At 43.1% G+C, this 20,108-nt stretch overlaps 1 protein-coding gene across 2 annotated transcripts; it reads right to left on the reverse strand.

Annotated features, from left to right (window-relative positions):
- Nucleotides 1-845: 845 nt before the first annotated feature.
- Nucleotides 846-15,275, reverse strand: ARL2BP (ARF like GTPase 2 binding protein). 2 transcript variants are annotated; one of them, XM_073307428.1, is made up of 8 exons: nt 15,168-15,275; nt 13,375-13,426; nt 9,641-9,702; nt 7,956-8,062; nt 6,741-6,826; nt 5,368-5,464; nt 4,847-4,918; nt 846-4,563 (listed from the first exon to the last, which is right to left on the reverse strand). In XM_073307428.1, the coding sequence occupies exons 2-8, from the start codon at nt 13,413-13,415 to the stop codon at nt 4,465-4,467; spliced, it is 564 nt and encodes a 187-aa protein (XP_073163529.1). In that variant the 5' UTR covers nt 13,416-13,426; nt 15,168-15,275; the 3' UTR covers nt 846-4,464. The 2 variants fall into 2 exon arrangements, with proteins under 2 accessions (XP_073163529.1, XP_073163530.1); XM_073307429.1 differs by lacking the exon at nt 4,847-4,918.
- Between the last annotated feature and the right edge of the window lie 4,833 nt (nt 15,276-20,108).

Here is a 20,108-nt window from a genome sequence, read left to right on the forward strand (position 1 = left end):
GCCATATAGAAAGCAGAGAGATTCACTTGCACAGTAAAGTAGTACTCACCAGGAGTAATGACATCATAGAGTTTAAGTCCAGAGGGGCCCCCTAGATCAGCTTGTTGACCTCCTGTATGTGACAGGCCACTAAGACCACCCCGCACCCGCACAGAATCTGGTCCCACAGGTATAGCTATCAAATGTATTGGGTTTGCCCAATGCTGCTTTAATATTTAGAGTTAAGTCACAGGTTTATCATGCTTCCTACCTTAGACAGAGATGATGAAATCCTGGCCCCAATGAAGTCAGTGGGAGTTTTGCCATTGATTTCAATATTTTGGGTGAAATCCTGGTCCCACGGAACGGGGGAGAAGAGTCAAATCATTAAGTCCCCCCGCCAGCTGCAGGAGATCTCCAAAAAGATAACATTGTGGGTGATCTGATGCTAAAATTCACACCAGCAGGGGATGTGGCCAGTCAAGTCCAATTTATGATCTTTAAGGGACTTGTGGAGGTGGGGAGAAGAAAATCCAGAAAATGGCATTGGTACCCAATCAGATAGAAACATCATCCTGGCTTTCCTTTGATATACTTCGCTTGTTCAAAGCCTAAATATAGTTTGGGCTACTTTCTCACTTACAGGGAAAATAGCTAAACGTTCTTTTCCTACTTGTTTAGACCAAGCTCTTGTCGTTCTTCTTTATGCAGTTGACTCCGGCTCTAAACTAATTCCAAGTTTCAGGATAAAAATACCAAATAACCCCTCAAAAAAGATAAAAACTCTTTAGAGACAAATAACTATGCATTTGTTTGAGGAAAGAAATTCTAAACTCTGAAAAGTAAATCAGGCTTGCATAGAAATATTGCATTTGTATGTAAAAATTTAATTTGTTTTTAAAAAGCTCTGCATGCGAGATAAAATCAGAAAGTCTAGTTACATGCATGTTGTAGAGATGGACAATAATGAAGATGCTAGAGTGTAGGAAACATGCAGGGCAGAAACAGGCAAACACACTGGGCAGAAATTGTACTCATGGGAACAGGGAGTAAAAATAAGAAGTATTAGATCCCAGTGGTGCCCCCACTGAAGTCTGTGGGGTTTTCTCCTTAAAAAATGTGACAACAGGATTGGGAATTTAACAGCTAAAACTATAAAAAAGGCTTGGATCACAAACATGCTAAACTTTAACATAGGTTTAGCTCAGCATTTATATATAAGTACCACATGAAGACTGTTTAAATCAACAGAAGTAATACGTATAGACTAATACGCACACAAGTAATACATATAGACTAATCAACGCTCATGACTACAACCATAGTTCTCTGCATACAACTAAACCAGCAAAACTGCAGATATAAACACTAGTTAGTTTTCTATTGCCCTTTTACCCAATGCACTAATTATAAAGGCTAGCTAAAAAATGGATTGGGTGAGATTCGAGTGTAAAGTTCACAATACAGATATACCAGAAAGGAGGAGGGAAAGGAAGCCCACACAAGTTGCGTTACAGACAATGAATTTAGCTACTCTGGCATACAGTGAACACTATAAAATTCCATATCCAGATAACTACCTTAAGCTGTAACTTATAGACTCTGACATTACAAGTTACCGAGCTATAAAATCACTATATTTGGAGAATTGTTTTGAGATGCTCATTTCCATCATTGCAAATGACGAATAATCTGAGCAGTGGTAACAATAAAGGAATAAATACTTTCCCCCTCATCCCAAGTTCAACTTCAAGAGCATTCACATTTGTAACTTTAATCAATTATTTCAATTCAACACTGAACAATGAATTGTTAAAAATGTTTCAGTATGATTCTTTTAAAATTTGACAAAATCTACTCCCAGTACAAAAACAATTTCAATATAATACATGTGTAAAAAGAGGATAGTGACAAAAGAATTCTAGCCCATACACTGAAATGAAAAGAATAGTCCGATTCAAATCTTCTACAAGCACTGTCTTTAGACGATAAGTATTTTCTTTAGAGACTGAACAAGCTTTCCCAGCAGTTGGTCCAATAGATTTTTAGGATAGCTGGGAGAACTGCATTCAGCCTGGACCAAACATTTAACCTAAAAGAACCTCTCTCATCTCTTCCCAAAGTACCTGTGTGGTCTTCAGTGGTGGATTATGTACCGCTGGGAAAACACTGATCTTTATGGCAGAGATGGTACAAGGCAACACCTTGTAACAAAATGGGAAACGCAGACATCTTTTGAAGACAGAGCGTAGGCTGGTGTAAGCTGTCATTGTTATCAATGGAGCTATGACAATTTACACCAGATGATGCTCTGCCCTCACATCTTTACTTTGATCCTGCAATTGGATCTACGTGGGCAAACACCAAGCCTACACGCAGTCCCACTGACTTCATTATATTGAGCTTCACCACAGGGCTCTGTCTGCAGGATTAGGAATTTATCTTTAAAACTATTATACTGCAACTAATATCTTTAACAAATGTCCACACATTACACTAGCATAGTATTAAAAAGTGATTCAATTTAGCCTTTCATTGCAAAGAGAATTAAGTTTAGCTTGTTTGATGTTCAATAAAGTAGAAAGCGAATACAATTACTTTTAATCAAAAAAGCATTCAAAAGAAGCATTTGGGCTAATGCAGTTCCTTCTCTACGGCACAATCACAGAGATTTCTACGTAAAAACTACTGTGAAAACAACAAAGGATTCCTTTTGTGATTTTAAGATTGCTTCAGGGTGCGGATTTTCCAAATCAAATCTGAGATCAGTAAATAGTTTATTGGAAGAGTTACAAAACCCTGAAGGGGAAGGCTTTTAAAAAGTGAATGTGTGGGAGGTTTTTAACAGAAATACTAGGACAACCTCCAACAGCTGAACTGCAGTCTTATAACACCACACTGGAAATTTAAGCTCAATGAAGTTATTTACTACTGTATTTTTAGAGTTTGAACAGGCTAAGACACTACAGTGGTTCCATAGTACTGAAAGTGTCTACTCTACAAAAGTAGAGGAGTTTGAAAAGGTTTGTGGCCAGACCACATTATCATATAAACATGGTTTATGCTTGCCTGTGTGGATAGGCATTTTTTTGTAACCATGTCAGAAAACTGTGTTTTAACTTCAGGGTGAAATCCCAGCCCTTTTGTAATTAATGGCAAAACTCCCATTCACTGTAATACAGCCAGGATTTAACACATAAAGAGATTAACAAGTTTTCCATCGGCACAGCCGAAACACCAGCACATTATAACAACATTGATCTGCCATAGCTTTGGTCTGTCTACTAGGCTCTTCTTAGAAGCCTCCTAGTGGTATGGCTGCACTGGTACCAACGATGGGATTTCTCCTACTGCTCACAGAAGATAGATGACATGGTGCTAAGAACATCAGGACCTGAGCTCTGTCTACATTAGCGCTCCCTTTGACACTACTGGCTAGCGTGGCAGCATCCACAGTGGTGCAACAGTGGGAGGTTTCGTAAAGAAGTCTATTGTAGACAGTTAACGAGTACATCTCTACTAGCAAATTTCTAATGTGTTTTTCAGTTGTCAGAGCAGCTACTCAGCTGCTACCAGTGGTGAAAGCTCCAGTATGACTGGGCACAAGCACTTTAACCAGCATGTCATCTGGGGAGTTATATGATGTGGTAGTAAAAATTCCTGTGCTTGATCTACAAGACACCTTGTACCTTGGTAGCACCCATGCTGCACCGCTGTGGAAAAACAAGGTAAGAAAGTTCCTAATGTAGGCAAAGCTTATGTTTTACAGACATATTTAACCTGGTTAGTTCTCTAATTTAGTTGGCGCCTACATGCCAAGCTGAACATCAGAGCTCTGCAAGTTCATCAGAGTGAGACTGGGTATCTGCCCATTGGTTGATCCTCTCCTTGCTCCCCCAACAATTACCACAGAACCGAGAAATTCAAGCTAAAATGTGTGCAAAATATATTCTGCATATGTCACAACTTATTCTTCCCTATAGACGACCTTCCAAGCATACTGAAAAGTTATTTTTCAAAAAATGAAAGGTATTGTGAGCGTGGGAAATCAGAGGTGGTGGAGCTGTAACCATCCTACCCAAAAGAAAGTTAAATGATCATCCATGTTATTACAGTCTTGTGGGTTTTCTCTTTAAGTTTACATTTCTGGAGAGTGACATATCTGGGTTGTAATTTTAACCAATAGGAAACACATATATAGTCCCATTTACTGAACTCCTTGGTACAGAATCCAAATTGGTCGATGTGTATATATTATCGGTGTATTGAAATCCATTATTCTGGAATGGCTGGAGTTATTTTCTTTTATGATCACTCAATACTAACAGGTTTCAATACTAACAGTAATTCACAAGAGCAGTTTAGAGGATCAGGCCTAGTGAAATGTAGTGAGGCAATCAGCTTCCATTACCACTGTAATCCTTCACTGCCTGTAGTGTTTGGAATGTCCAAATGAAAGAAGCAGCCCTCATCTGCAGCTGTGAACTAGTGTCGTAAACTGTTCTGAGAAGACGACATTGAGGACTTGCTTAAAGATGTTACCACAAACCCGCTGCTTAAATCCAGACCTCGACCTTCTTTTTCCTAAAAAGTGGGGGGAAAAACAACCCTCAGCTCAGTAAAGTTTCAAAACAAGCAGGCTTTCAATCTTAACAGATTAAGTAGGCACATTATAATTGGTATTATTAGCATTCTGCTTACCATACCAAATATAGTACCGCACCTTGCGGCATAATTCCACAAGTGCACATAACTGGCTTCTGGGATCTGTAAAATCTACAGCTGAGCCTCCCTTTTCTCCCACTCTTATTTGTGGATGAATCCAGAAACTAACAAGGGAATATGGGGGCTGCTGCTGTGTAAGTACCTTGGCTGATGTTTTCCCAGCTGTGGGTAGACTTGGCACAGCTAAAATCAGTGTGCTCTCTGCTGGTCTGGCCTAGGAAAGAAACCCAGTCAGGATGCCTTCTCTCTCCTACTTACCACTTTGGGGGTGGGAAGGTGGGTAGAAAACCCCCAGACGCAACCAGCACGGAGAAAAAGGGAAACTGCAGTACAACCACTGCAAGAGCCAATGGATGGGACTTTAAAAACCCCAAACAATGAAAGGGTACTAGAAAGATTCTGTATTCAACAATGCAGAAATGTACATCAGAGGAATTTCACCAGATAGCCGCTTCATGCAGGTTTTCTGCAAGAGTTATCAGATCGGCTTTTCAAGCCTATTAAACAGCTACACCATGAGGGCCATTTGCCTTTTGATCCTTTATCTCTTGAACGCATGTGGTCACCCGACGAGCTAACACTGCCTTTAATGCTGTAATGCAGGAGCCATACAAAAGCAGTTACCACTGTGCTAGTTAAAATAGAACAACCCAAAATACTTACAGCTCTGTAATCCAAGAACATTTCTTTGAATGCCAGAAAATCAGTAAATGTGAGAAGCATGTCAAATATATCACCTGCCATCTCGTCTTTGTGCTGTCTGTAAAGTGGGAGATTTGTAGGTTTAACATAGTTGTGAGACATGACATCAGATTTTAAAGGCACTTGGAGGTCAAATTTAGTACACAATGTAAGTAGTGCAAAATCAAGATTTAAACAAGACCAATAGGAAGGTATTTAAAATTCTAATGTAAAACAGCTTTATTAAACAAAACCAATCCCCTGTAGTGTCTGCAATACAAACATCGCAACGTTTTATCTACCTAAGGTTTTCATACAGTTAAGTTTATCCCCTAAATCCAGAGAGACCTGAGTATTGCACCAGTCGAAAGAAACCAGACAGTGAAAGATTGGTAATTTAAAAGGAGTAAAACTTGATTCGTCCACATTTTCATTGCCTGAAATAAGAGAAATGCTAAAAAAAAAAAAAACAAGTGAAAAATCTTAGAGTTTTAGTCCTTTTAATTATTTCAGGCATTGCAAGTAACAAAGGAGTTATTCACTTTAACTGAACTTTAAGTAGATTGTCAGTACACATCCACTTTCATAGGACTTATTCTAAGCAATTAAGATTCTCCTAATATTATTGAAAAGCCCTGTTCCTTACTTTGATGGATGGTCTAACCATACTACTGTACTTTCATGCAAATTTCTTGATGCTTTATTCAAATATTTGAAGCAGTTTTAGTCCTTTTTAGGAGTCCATTTCTAATAGCATTTGATTTTCTTATTCAGCAGAAGAAAATATGTTCCTTTAACAACTTCATTCTCCACATAATTAAGCTAAAGCTGAACAGCAGCAATTACTTTAAATTGAGAGTAACCCTCCAACAATGTCAACAGAAACTTTTCACCAAAACTGAATTACTCTTTGCATTCTTTTATAAAATAGGGATTGGGGTAAAGCCATTTACTGAGGCTGTTTCTGAAAGCCTAAGTACAGAAAACCTAGTGGGCTTAATGCAAGTGGCCTTTTAACCCCCAGGGAACTGGCTTCGAGTCCTGAATTGGGGAATAAGAGAAATCAAGTTTAATGGTCTCGTTCTGGTCCCCATTTCTGCATATCACAAACCTTCCATACATTTTGGCACAACATTTCAAGTCAGAGGCCTAGAATAGCAGGGGATGGTGGAGGTGAGGATGGAGGTGAATTAGCAGAATTGTATAGACAAACTCACATTTCCTTTTTTAAACAAGAATCCCTTCCACAAAGGGGAAAAAAATAATAAAAAAAATCAAATCCTAGTTTGGTCCCAGGTACAAAATGGTTAATACAGAGAAAAGCACAAGAAAAATACCCCAAACCAAAGACTTACTGTAATGACATGGTGAAAGCAGCCATACTAAAACCAGGAATCCTGTCAAGTAGTTTTTCTTCTATGTATTTCTCTACTAAGCAGATCTAAAAGAGAGGACATCATCATAAATTCCACATGCTGACTTGATAAAGGAGTGTGGTGTTCTCACATTCCTACATATTATTCTCCATAGGCTTGTCTTCATTAGGTAAAATGCATCACAAATCCCATTTGTGGCCTTCAACCACTTTTTTCTGACCCTTTTAAAGATATTTTGTTTCTCCAGTTTGTACAGAAACCATACAACAAAGAAAACTAACTATACAGAGGAAATCGTGAAACTGATTTTACATGGTGCTGTCAAATACATTAAGCAAACAAACAGAAAAAAAAAACCCAGAAGCTATTATTTTCCTTTAAGCTCAGTTATAGTAATCTTGTGTGTTATTTACAATAGTGGGTACAAAAAATTATAGACTGAAGTGATTTTCAACTTGACAGCATCCCTTTAATGATGATTGGTTCGGATTATACTGTATAGTAGCAGAAACAAATACTACACAAGTCTTAATTTTCATAGTGTTTTGTCCCACTTCCTTTACTGACCTCTATGCAATGGAACTTCTACCAATTCACTAGGGAAGAATGCAGAATGTATCAAATAATTTTTCCCTTAATTGCTAGCTAACGTATCAGTCAAACTACAACCAGACCCCAAATGAGGGGGATATAAAGTGTCATGCTTCAGAGTCACTAATAGAGATTAGGAGGAGACCTTCATGGGGGACAGATATTCCCAAATCTGCCTACTGGTGGGCTTCTTGCACCTTCCTCTGAAGCATCTATGGCTTGGCACTGCCAGAGACATGAGACAGGACTAGATGTTGAATCCATTACGACAATTCCTATGTTCCTATTGTACTAATCTAAATACAACTATATCCCACACAGTGGCTGCCTAAACCAACCTTCCATCCAAAAGGCTTAAACTGTTCTCAAACACTTGTAGAAGATTCCTTGGCGAAACAGAAAAAAGTATTTTGGAACTCCAGAATATTTTTGGTTGCTTGCAGGCTATTGCTATACTTCAAAGACACCATAGATAATATTTTACATGTATTTGATTCTGATCAAACTTGTATTTTAAAAACAGAGGGGAGAAAAGAACCTAACAATGACCTTAAAAGAAAAGCTAAGCACTCTATGAGAAAAACCACCAAAAAAAAATCTTACATATTCATTAAAAATAGAAGTGTAGATGAGCTTGTTTTCTTCTGTATCTTCAAATTCCTGGTAGTGTTTATCCATAAAGCTTCTTTGTATTAACTGGAAATCGTCATCTGAGCCACAATAAGTAAATTGCATACAGTTACATTCAATTTATCCACTCATTGTAAGACAGTAATCACATTCACTAATGGCCTGTTCTAATAGCTCCTACTGCTGGAGCATGGAACCCCGCACACACACACTTGGTCACAATAACAGCAAAGCTGTTCGTTGGGCTAGCTTTAATTTCTGACCAATCTATGAGAATATATGGAGGCTGCTAGCAGAGTAGGTGGTGGTGAAGCAAAGAGTGCTACAGATTCAAATTCTGCTTCAGCCAAGTCAGCTGGGATTACCAGGATAGCAGCATGTTGATCTATGTTGCGAGTGCTGTACATTTAATGATGGAAAAGGACAGAATTTGCAAAAGGCAGCAAAACTGCTAGGGCACATACTCAAACAATCTACTTTTCTATTTTCAAGTAAAGATTTTCACATGTTCTCAATATTAAGGCAGTTCTTTAAAATTAACTTTTAATAAAGAGGCTGTTAGTTTTCAAACAATCGGGTTTTTTGTTCAGGTATGTGAGTTATCAGTGAACTTTTTTTTTTTTTTTAGAAGTATATTTTTCTTCCCTCCATTAGTTAAAAGACAATGGATTTTTCTTATCTCTGAAAATGAGTGCAGAAAGCTATAACCCTTAAAGGACAATTTTTGAGTCATCAATGAGTGAAATTGGAGGAAGGCAAAAGGGCAGGAAGTGGAACTTAACGTATCATAACAGGTACAAATATAAATTACACACTGACAGTGTTAAAATAAATCTGCACAAATCTAATCTTTTATTAATTAACCCACTCAAAACTGGTGAACTTGTGACCATTTCTCCAGATTCAGCTATACATATCACAAGGTGAGCAGCTGAGAGTGAAAAGAATAAAAAACTTTATGATCCCTTAGAAAGGTGTGTGAATAAGGAGGAAGATGTTAACCAGTCATCAACCTCTTCAAGTTAACACAATGAGTTCTCTTTCTCTTGGCATCTTGTAAATCCTCTTTATTCAACCCTGACCTCTTACTTCAAATTTCTCACTTGACGATTTGGAATCTTTTATCCTCCCAAGCCCACAGGGAAAAATGGTTGACTGCTTGTGGCATTCTTTCTTCCAATAGATCCTGTCACCTTAGGTGTATGTGTGTAAGTTACTTGCAACAAAAAGGAAAACCAATTCGTTTACCCAGAGGATAAGTGGGATGTCATATGACATGGAGGGACAGACAGCAGAGAGGATGGAAAACCTTGGTTTTCACGAGAGAATTTATCAGGATCTTTATTTACCACAACTTTATCAATGAAGAGAGGGTTTCTAGTCTCCCAGTAGTGCACAGGGGAAAAGACACATGTTTCGAACCCATGAATACACTGTTGGGAGAACAGAAACCAAAAGGGTTTGCTGGAGATTTTATACTGTAATGCAAGTTTTGTACTAATGAAAGCAAGGAATTAAAAATTCCAACTCATAGGACACACGGAGAAGGCAGAGGCACTGGTTTCTCCACACACTTCTGTCAGTGACGTTCAATCCTTATTTTGCCTATCAATATTTTTACTGCTCATTTTTAGGCACATCTAAATTCAGGAGCTTACCCATTATAATATCTTCTAAATACCCAACAACCGCATCAAATTCTGCATCTGAAGGAGAGGAGCTGATAACAAAGAAAGGAAAGATTAATTTTTTAATGAAAGCCGAAAGACAAATTAGCACAATAACCCAGCCTGCACATCAGAGAAGGGAATTATCTTCCAACTTCACATTATAAAAAAAAAAGGTCATCACACAGAAAACTTTACTTAATAATAAAAAGTTTATTCCTGTAACAGACATTAATCTCACTCGGTCTCCACTGTATACTAAAGGGGGTAGTTACTTATTGGAAAGAACTGTTTTATTGGGTATCTTTGATAGTGTAATTAACCTCTTGGTGCAGAAGATGTTTAAAAGGTTTGTTCAGAGCGACGGTTCTCCACCTTTTCCATACCGTGACCCGATGTCACAACGAAGTTTCAGTACCCACCTCTCATCTAGCCATAAAAGGTGGTTGTAACTCTACTGGAACTGTTCAAGACCCATCTGTAGAGGACCATTTGGAGTACCCAGTCATATATTACCAGACTGAGTATCAGGGCACTGCAAGGATGTTTTGCGCCCTAGGCGAAACTTCCACCTTGCACCCCCCCGCCGCCCTGAAGCGCCCCCCCTCGGCCCGGGGAGCCATGCAGCAGCTCCCCTCGGCCCGGGGAGCCGTGCAGCAGCTCCCCTCGGCCCGGGGAGCCGTGCAGCAGCTCCCCTCGGCCCGGGGAGCCGTGCAGCAGCTCCCCTCGGCCCAGCTCACCTCTGCTCCGCCTCCTCCCCAAGCATGCCACCCCCGCCTCCCAGGCTTGCGGCGCCAATCAGCTATTTAGCGCTGCAAGCCTGGGAGGGAAAGAAGCAGAGCAGGGCAGCTCGCTCAGAGGAGGCGGCGGCGGAGCAGAGATGAGCTGGGGCGGGGAGTGGTTCCCCTGTGTGACCCTCCCCACCCCCGTTACTTGCTGCAGGTGGCCCTCCCTGCGCCCCTCTGCCCCAGCTCACCTCCGCCTCCCCGGAGCGCACGTTTGACCGCCCCCAACCACTTGGCACCCTAGGCGAGCGCCTAGTTCACCTAGTGGTTGCACCGGCCCTGCTGAGTATATAGTGTAGCAAAGGTAAATGATGTAATTTATAGGAATTGTTAAATATTTCTCTAATGCAGTGTACCACACTGGGGGTTTAGAACTAAATTTTGTAATCCCTTAATCTAAAAAACATGGTGCTTCTGTTTTATAACAAAAACATATGCTCTCTTTCAAATGGACTCCTTTAAATGGAGAAGCACATTAGCAGCACTTCAAAATCTGGGTCCCTCTGGCAATGTTATATTGTACAATTTGTTCATAGATACCGAAGTCTCCCTGACCTTGGCATTTTAGGGATGAACTTTTCTTAAATAAATTCTCTAGGGTATTAAGTGCCCAACAGGCTTTTCTCCAATATCAGGAATGCAAGCCTTGCTGCACATTTTTCTTCAACATATTTATCTTCACCCATTCAATGAAGGCCCCACTTAATTAATATACAAATTCCCCTCTGTGTGTCTCATGTGAAGAAGGATATTGCTTTAGACCAGGGGTGGGCAAACTTTTTGGCCCCAGGGCCACACTGGGGTGTGAAACTGTATGGAGGGCTGGATAGGGAAGGCTATGCCTCCCCAAACAGCTTAGCCTCTGCCCCCTATTTGCCCCCTCCCACTTCCCACTCCCTGACTGTTCCCCTCAGAACCTCCAACCCATCCAAGCCCCCCGCTCCTTGTCCCCTGACCGCCCTCTCCCAGGATCCCCTGCTCCAAACCGCCCCCCCCGGGACCCCACCCCCTATCCAACCCCCAATGCTCCCTGACTGCCACCCCGCAAACCTCCATCCCATCCAACCACCCTGCTCCCTGACTGCCCCCCGGGACCCTCTGCCCCTTATCCAACACCCCCCATCCCCTCTTACCATACTGCTCAGAGCAGCAGGAGCTTGCAGCCCTGCTGCCCGCACGGCAGCATAGCTGCGGGACAGGGGGGACAGCAGGGGAAGGACCGGGGGCTAGCCTCCCCGGCCAGGAGCTCAAGGGCTGGGCAGGACAGTCCCGTGGGCCGGAGTTGGCCCGTGGGCTGTAGTTTGCCCACCTCTGCTTTAGACTGTCTATTTACAAAAAAGCCTTTAAAATGATATTGCTCTTAGCAACAGTTCAGTAACTTTATCCACCAGTAATTCCACTATTTGGGCATTGGGATTCATCTTCTTTTAGGAAAATTTAGAATACTACCATCCTCATTTACTGATCAAAAGTGGCCATTATTATGCCTTTGCAGCCCAGACAAAGATAACACAAATGAATGGCAGAATACATGAAACAACACCAGAGGGCAGAGTGCCACAACAAGAGTAGCTAAAGCATTAGCATCATATTTATGGTTCAAGACAATGGGGTAATTGTTTCTCACTTATGCACAAAAGCAGGAGCAGTTCAGACCTAACTCCCATTCTTTTCTTTAACGCGAGTGATGGCTACACTGATGAAAGAAGAAACATCTTTGTCTTTTTTTTATAGCTTGTTCTAACATTGTTGAATTTAAACTAACAGTTTAAACATTAGTTTTAGATTTGGTGTGGTAGTGAGTAGGGGAATTCTAATATTTTGTCCAGAAAAATAATAGCTGTATTTTCTACTCATTCCACCCACAGCACACAACAATTAATAATACCAGGGCCCGAAGTGCTGTGTAAGAATACATCTCTACATACATCACGCTTTTCAAGGAACACATTCAAATACAACTTCTAACAACGGTAAACTGGGTAGTAGAGAAAGTGAGACATATGGTGGGAAGGTCAGGAAGAGAAATTTTGAAGATACAGACATCCCTACAATTAAAGGGATCCTCAAAGTTATTAGGCTTCTAACTTCCATTGAAATCCATGGGGAGTTAGGTACCTAAATGCCTTTGTGGATCTGGGCCACAATGCTTATTTTGGTCCTTCAGTGAGGGGAATGTCTGGGAGAACAGCATGATCAAGGAGGGGTTAGCTTTCTGGGTATCAAGGGAAGGTTCAAGCAATTTTGAGTTCAATATTGCTTAAACTCTCACCTGTTGTTCTTCCCTCTCTAGTACATCGTATTGTTCTGAAGTCCATATTGTTCTTACATGAGTCTCTATCTTCTCATCAATATCATCTAACATCATTTTGGTTTTTTCCCCCTTTTCTATTTTTATTTAATTTATTTAGGAAGATTTAACAAGTTTACAAATCCTTACCATGTAAATATCAGAAACAAAACAATCATTAAACAGTTAGCTTTTGTTTCAAGAAACTTTATACAGGAATTTAGTCATCAGATCTTTCTATTTAATAAGGTGATACAAGATTACAAAGTGAGAATCTTTACAACCGCTCTGTCATTTCTAATGATTTTATTAAACTGAATGAAATCTTTATGTACACACCAGGCTGGTCCATCAAATTTGAATATTAAAAAAACTGAACAGGTATGCTGAGGTTTTTTTGCAGGTGAATACACTTTGAATTTTGAATAAAAGGTAACCAAATATATAAGCATGTATCTGTCTTCTGTCTATTTTGCCAGGCATATAATTGGCATGTTAATTTTTTGATAACCACAACCTCCCATATTTTTTTGAACCATTCCTCTAAAGTTGGGCTGTTATTCTTTTTCCAAAAAGAGGCTACAGTGGAGCTATTTTTAACTAGTAAAAATGTTATTCAAATGCTGATGTGTAATCTGGATTATACTTACATAGACACACCAAAGTTTTCCTCTTCTAAAGTCTCCATCATTTCTGCATCACCTGTTGCACCAAACAAACTTTTAGATAAGAATTAAAATGTTTCCTATATCAGCAATGTGTTTATTTTTTAAACAATAGATTACTTTTAGCACATATACAGCGTAAATCTTCAAAGTTGTCTATGAACATTGACTAGTTAGCCATAAGACAATCATTAAATACAAGACCTGCATCTTGTAGGATTTTGTGATCTCATTTAGGCATTCTTCCACGACTACTGACTTCTCTGCTTCTCCTCTAATACTCTGAATCCTGTAGTAACCTTCGCTGACCATAGGAGAACAGGCCTACAGAAATTTGCTTAACCCAGGAAAATGGTTTCAGTTGATACCTGGCACCTCCACCCAAAGCATATACCACTGGCCACTGTCAAAGCCAGGATATGGGAACTCGATGGATCTTCGGTATGATCCAGTCGGGAAATTTCAATGTTCTCATGTAGATTCCACCAGAGATCAGCCGAGGGCCAAGTCTCACAATATCAGCAGAAGCCCGTGATAGTACCTACATGTATTCTGACAGGTTTCAGAGTGGTATCCGTGTTAGGCTGTATCAGCAAAAACAACGAGGAGTCCTTGGGGCACCTTAGAAACGAACATATTTGTTTTGGCATTAGCTTTCATGGGCTAAAATCCACTTCATCAGATGCATGGAATAGAAAATATAGGAGCAGGTATAAATACATGAAAAGATAGGCGTTGCCTTACCAAGTTGGGGGTGGGGGGGACAGCGAGAATAGCCCCCTTTAATTGAATTGTCTCGTTAGCACTGACCCCCACTTGGTAAGGCAACGCCGATCTTTTCATGTATTTATACCTGCTCCTGTATTTTCCATGCATCTGAAGAAGTGGGTTTTCAGCCCACGAAAGCTCAGGCCCAAATAAGTCTGTTAGTCTCTAAGGTGCCATAAGGAACGCTCCTTGTTTTTTACGTGTTTACTGTTCAATACATCCAGGGCGTTGAGGTCTGGGCAGATGCCCCAGGCCTGGTGAACCCCAAAGCACACAGCGAGCCCTACCCCAGGCCATACCTGGGTGCTGAATGGACGAGGTCTTTTCAAACCCAATTCCTGTCCCTGGCGGGCCTGGCAAGCGCAGGGGGGACCCAGCTGAGCCCGGGCTCGCTGGGCTGGGGGTCCCGGGGTTGTGCGGGGCAGGGGCCGAGCCCGGGCTCGCTGGGCTGGGGGGTCCCGGGGTTGTGCGGGGCAGGGGCCGAGCCCGGGCTCGCTGGGCTGGGGGGTCCCGGGGTTGTGCGGGGCAGGGGCCGAGCCCGGGCTCGCTGGGCTGGGGGGTCCCGGGGTTGTGCGGGGCAGGGGCCGAGCCCGGGCTCGCTGGGCTGGGGGGTCCCGGGGTTGTGCGGGGCAGGGGCCGAGCCCGGGCTCGCTGGGCTGGGGGGTCCCGGGGTTGTGCGGGGCAGGGGCCGAGCCCGGGCTCGCTGGGCTGGGGGTCCCGGGGTTGTGCGGGGCAGGGGCCGAGCCCGGGCTCGCTGGGCTGGGGGTCCCGGGGTTGTGCGGGGCAGGGGCCGAGCCCGGGCTCGCTGGGCTAGGGTCTCTCCGAGCTGTGCGGGCCGGGGGCACCCAGCCGAGCCCGGGCTCGGCGTGGGCTCGGCGCTGCACGAACCAGACTGGCTGCCGCCCGGTTAGAGACGCTCCCGCTGCTATCAGTCCTGGGGGAGGCCCAGGCCCGGGGTATCAGCCCCTCCCGCCGCGGGCGCCGCGCAGTCCACCACCCCCGCCCCGTACCTGGCTGCCGAGGGCCGCCGCGCTCGCTGGGGCTGGCGAGGCCTCCCCATAGAGTCCGTTACCCACGCCCCGCCCTCCCGTCGCCTCGGCAACACTCCCTTCCGCCACGCGCCAGCCCGGAGCCAATGCGGCCGCCGGAGAAGCGGAGCCAATGAGAGCGCGAGGCTGGGGCTGCGCGGCGCGAGACGCCCGACCCGGCCGGGGAGGGCGCGCGCGCGCGCGTGTCGCTGCAGCGCGCGGACCCGGGGAGCCGGAGCTCGGGGAGAGGGTCACGTGCGGGGCCGGGCCCCCAGCGCCACCCTTCCCCCCCCTTTCCTGCCCCCCCGGGCCCACGCAGGGTCCCCCGCTGCTGCGCCAACCCCCAGGCAAAGACCACGACCAGGGAGCGGGTGGCCCCAGGGCTGCCGAGGGGTCCCGCGGAGCTAGGGTCGCTGAGCCCAGCCTTTCCACGCTCCTGAGTCAGCTCTTCCCCCTCCTACACCCCTCGCCCGGATAAGAATAAGGAAGGTGCTGCTCATACTTTCTGGGGTGGGTGGGGGGGAGGGAAATCAGATAGTCACCTAATCCCACGACTCCAGGAGCTCAGGCTTCAGGGAAAAAAAACACACAAGACTCAGTAAAATCACCAAGGTGAGATTAGGTCTCCACTGCCACTTACTTTGGTATAACTTCTGCTGGCACCATAGCTACTTCTTCCCTGGGAGGTGGATTTATTATGCTGCCAGGAGAGCTGCCCTGATGTAGCACTTCTGGTGCAGACTAGCCCTTAGCAACACTGGCGATGACAGGCACATATTATGGGAGCAAGTTTTTTGCAGCCCCAAGGCAAGCAGCATGCCCTAGCAGGATAAGAAGGAATATCAAAATAGATATTTTTCAAAATAACATTTTAAGCAGAACACCAAGTAGCTTGCTTTTGGCATGATTTCCCATAAGATACAAGTCTCAAGATGCCCCTTTTTTTAATGGAGCACAGTTTCAGCCATCATTAAGAAGCAGTTTAAGTAACTTTAATTACCTTTTACATGTGCTTATTTAGTACTAGTTCACTACAGTAAACAAATTGAACAGAAGAAGTGTCACAAAGTTGGGTGTAATCATTTTCAAATGAATCTTTCCTACTAGTTCTGCCAAGTGGGTCCCAGAATTCTAATCAGTATTTTAATTAGCAGATAATGTCAACTGCCACTTGAAATTCCTCTTGTACAGAGGAGACACGAGAGGGTTGGCTCCTGTTCAAAAATGGAATGCATTCTAACTCTCCCCAAGTTTTAATAAAGGCCGGAGCTGCAATTCCATTAACATACTGCCAGGATGCTTTCAGGAGGAAATAGGCAATAGAACTGGTGCACTGGATGACACTCCCACTCTGTCAATGTCTCACATTCAAGGCTGTGAAACTTGTAGATAAACAGATAATGCTGCATGTTGCCAGCAGTTAGTAGAATACATTAAGTTGAATAATTTTAAAAAAAATCCATTTTCTGAGAGAGAATCCTTTCAATAGTATATCCCAATTGTTTTTAAAAATACAAATTCTGTTCCCCTGTTAATTTTTCTTGTGAAGACCTTTATAAACATTAACTATGGGGAAATAATGAAACTAACTGCACAAAGTGCTGTCAGATGCACAACATGAATGAGAAAAAAAAATCTATTTTCTTACCGCTACAGTGATCACAGAAGGGTACAATACCCACCTGCGGAAGTGAAGAAACAGATTGAGAGAGCCAGAAGAGTTCCCAGAAGTCACCTACTACAGGACAGGCCTAACAAAGAAAATAACAGAACGCCACTAGCCGTCACCTTCAGCCCCCAACTAAAACCCCTCCAAACGCATTATTAAGGATCTACAACCTATCCTGAAGGATGACCCATCACTCTCACAAATCTTGGGAGACAGGCCAGTCCTTGCCTACAGACAGCCCCCCAACCTGAAGCAAATACTCACCAGCAACCACATACCATACAACAGAACCACTAACCCAGGAACCTATCCTTGCAACAAAGTCCGATGCCAACTGTGCCCACATATCTATTCAGGGGACACCATCACAGGGCCTAATAACATCAGCCACACTATCAGAGGCTCGTTCACCTGCACATCCACCAATGTGATATATGCCATCATGTGCCAGCAATGCCCCTCTGCCATGTACATTGGTCAAACTGGACAGTCTCTACGTAAAAGAATAAATGGACACAAATCAGATGTCAAGAATTATAACATTCATAAACCAGTCGGAGAACACTTCAATCTCTCTGGTCACGCAATCACAGACATGAAGGTCGCTATCTTAAAACAAAAAAAACTTCAAATCCAGACTCCAGCGAGAAACTGCTGAATTGGAATTCATTTGCAAATTGGATACTATTAATTTAGGCTTAAATAGAGACGGAGTGGCTAAGTCATTATGCAAGGTAGCCTATTTTCCCTTGTTTTTTCCTACCCCCCGCCCCAGACGTTCTTGTTAAACCCTGGATTTGTGCTGGAAATGGCCCACCTTGATTATCATACACATTGTAAGGAGAGTGATCACTTTAGATAAGTGATTACCAGCAGGAGAGTGGGGTGGGGGGAGGTATTTTTTCATGCTTTGTATGTATAAAAAGATCTTCTACACTTTCCACGGTATGCATCCGATGAAGTGAGCTGTAGCTCATGAAAGCTTATGCTCAAATAAATTGGTTAGTCTCTAAGGTGCCACAAGTACTCCTTAACTATGAAGTAACAATGTCAAATCTGATTTTCAATAGACATGGTCTAATTAACCAATTAAGATTAACCAAAACTGCTCAATTTGTCTGTAGTTGTTTCATGGTATAAACTTGGTGGTCTTCTGAAATTAAATCCTCTTCCATTTATTTTGGCTATTGGACTCCAAGCCTGGCCATGCTGTCTCCGGCCTCACTTACTGACATTTACCTAGAAATGAACAAAACCACTTAAGGTTGTGATGGTACAGAACAGGGCAGCCTACCTGCTATATAACCAGATGATGCAAATGCAGCATGCTGGTACTGGACAAACTTCCTAGAGAATTCTGGATTGAATTCAAAATCTTGGTCCTGCTCTTCAAAGCCTTCTACAGACTGGGGCAAAGTTCCTCTTGGAGCTGCCTTTTCCTCATCCCTCCAGATGAAAACCAGCAGGGATTCAGCCAAAAGCTGCTCCATACCACTTGGAAGGCAAAATACACAAGGTCAGCTGTTCAAAAACACTATTAACTGAACAATCTTTGCTGCTGGATCAAATTTCATAGAAACCTTACAGCATTGTGCAACACTTGAGTGAACGGCCCTGTAAACATCTTTTCATAATTGTTAAAAAAAAGACAATAGCACATCCTAGATTATCCAAATAACTCAAAGGCCATTCTATTTTTTGTATATTCAAAGCTTAACCACCTTCCTCACCATGGAACTTCCATTTTACTTGATGCAACACCGCACTGATAGACCTATCCAGTAATTGGTTCTGATTCTCTCCACTTTCCGCCTGTAAGAGAACGATCTTTCACCCCAATCATCTCACTGCCTTAATACTCAAATATTTCATCTACAGACAAGAGAAACGGCTCTGTCGATCACTGAAGACCCATGAATATCATAGTGATGGGTAGAGGATAGGTTCAGAACAACTGTCCAAGCCAGACTGAACCAGCTCATTAGTGGGATAAGTCTGGTTAAGATGAGCAGGGAAATAATTAACTTAGCAAAAGGACATTATTATTTGGATTTAGAGACGCACTCATGATTCCCCACCTTTATGGGTGGCAAAAATGTTTTTGTCCTTCTTGCTTCTTTGTAACATATATACAGGTGTGAAAGCTTTTCTTTGGTTTTCTGCTCATTTTTCATCTTAGAAATATCACAGCTGCCAGGCTGACCTTCCCAGTTTTGGTTAAAGGTTTCCTTGGAGGACTAGAGAAATGGGAAGGAGGGGGTGGGGGAAGGGGGGGAGGCTCTCTCAGCACTTGATGGGGAGGGGAGCATTAAACCTTTGAGCTCTTATCTCAGCTGTTTAACTCCTTAACAAACAAAACCAACCTCCAAAGCTTTGAAACAATTTCACTACAAAATCGCTTTCCTCACAGGTTTCACTTCCTTGGTACCTGTGAAGCCACAACCTTTCCTAGCTTGTCCTTAAGGGTATGTCTACACTTCAACATAAGTCCAGGGTTAGTGGGACTCAAGTCAGCTAGCTGACCCATGTTAGGGAACCCTGGGCTTCAGCATCTACACTCTATTGTAACTTTAGGTAAAGAATTTTCTGACCCATGTTCAAACCTCGGGCTCTGGTGTCCACACTATAGTGCACAGACCTGAGTCAAAGTAACCATAACCCAGAGTCCCTCTCAGTGCTGCCCCCTGCCCACCAATGTGTCTTCTCTAGCTTATGGTGCAGTGGGAAAACTTTACTGCCCACCCTGCAAAATACCAGGAAACAGCTCACTTTGCAAAAGGCTTGATCAGTTTGCTTGCCATTGCAAACACAGGAGGCTCTGTTGTAAGCGTGCTTGCAGATCAGCGATTGGAACAGAAGAGGTTAACGCGGACCTGAGCTGCTGTCATTTGGCAAGCGTTTCAATAGAGTGGATTGCAGATTGTTGGGAGATAGAGGACTAAGGAAGTTGTCCCATGGAACTGTGGAATACTTCCAGATGCAGTCCTGCTTGACTGGGGTCACAGGAGTCAGCTGCACTAGAAAGCAATAGGGCTTGGACTCTGGGTCCCAGCTTGACTCGAGCTCGGACCCTACAGAGTCCTGGGACCCTGGGTTTGAGCCCTGGGCTAGCACAATTGCAGCGTAGATGCAATGGGGGGGTTAGGCTCAAACGTGGGCTTACGTTGCAGTGTAGATACCCTACAGGTCTTCAAAGACTAAACAGTAGACAGAGCTGAATGTGTAGTGTAAGAGTCAAGCTGAACTGCACCACC

The sequence above is a fragment of the Lepidochelys kempii genome, chromosome 12 (assembly GCF_965140265.1).
Source record: "Lepidochelys kempii isolate rLepKem1 chromosome 12, rLepKem1.hap2, whole genome shotgun sequence".
Classification (NCBI taxonomy): domain Eukaryota; kingdom Metazoa; phylum Chordata; order Testudines; family Cheloniidae; genus Lepidochelys; species Lepidochelys kempii.

Coding starts and splice junctions, on each gene's coding strand:
- ARL2BP (XM_073307428.1), bottom strand. CDS start 13,415: ATGATGGAGACTTTAGAAGAGGAAAACTTTGGTGTGTCTAT. Junction 9,703..13,374: donor GAAAACTTTGGTGTGTCTAT/GTAAGTATAATC, acceptor CTTTGTTATCAG/CTCCTCTCCTTCAGATGCAG. Junction 5,465..6,740: donor GCTTTCACCATGTCATTACA/GTAAGTCTTTGG, acceptor CCCACTTTACAG/ACAGCACAAAGACGAGATGG.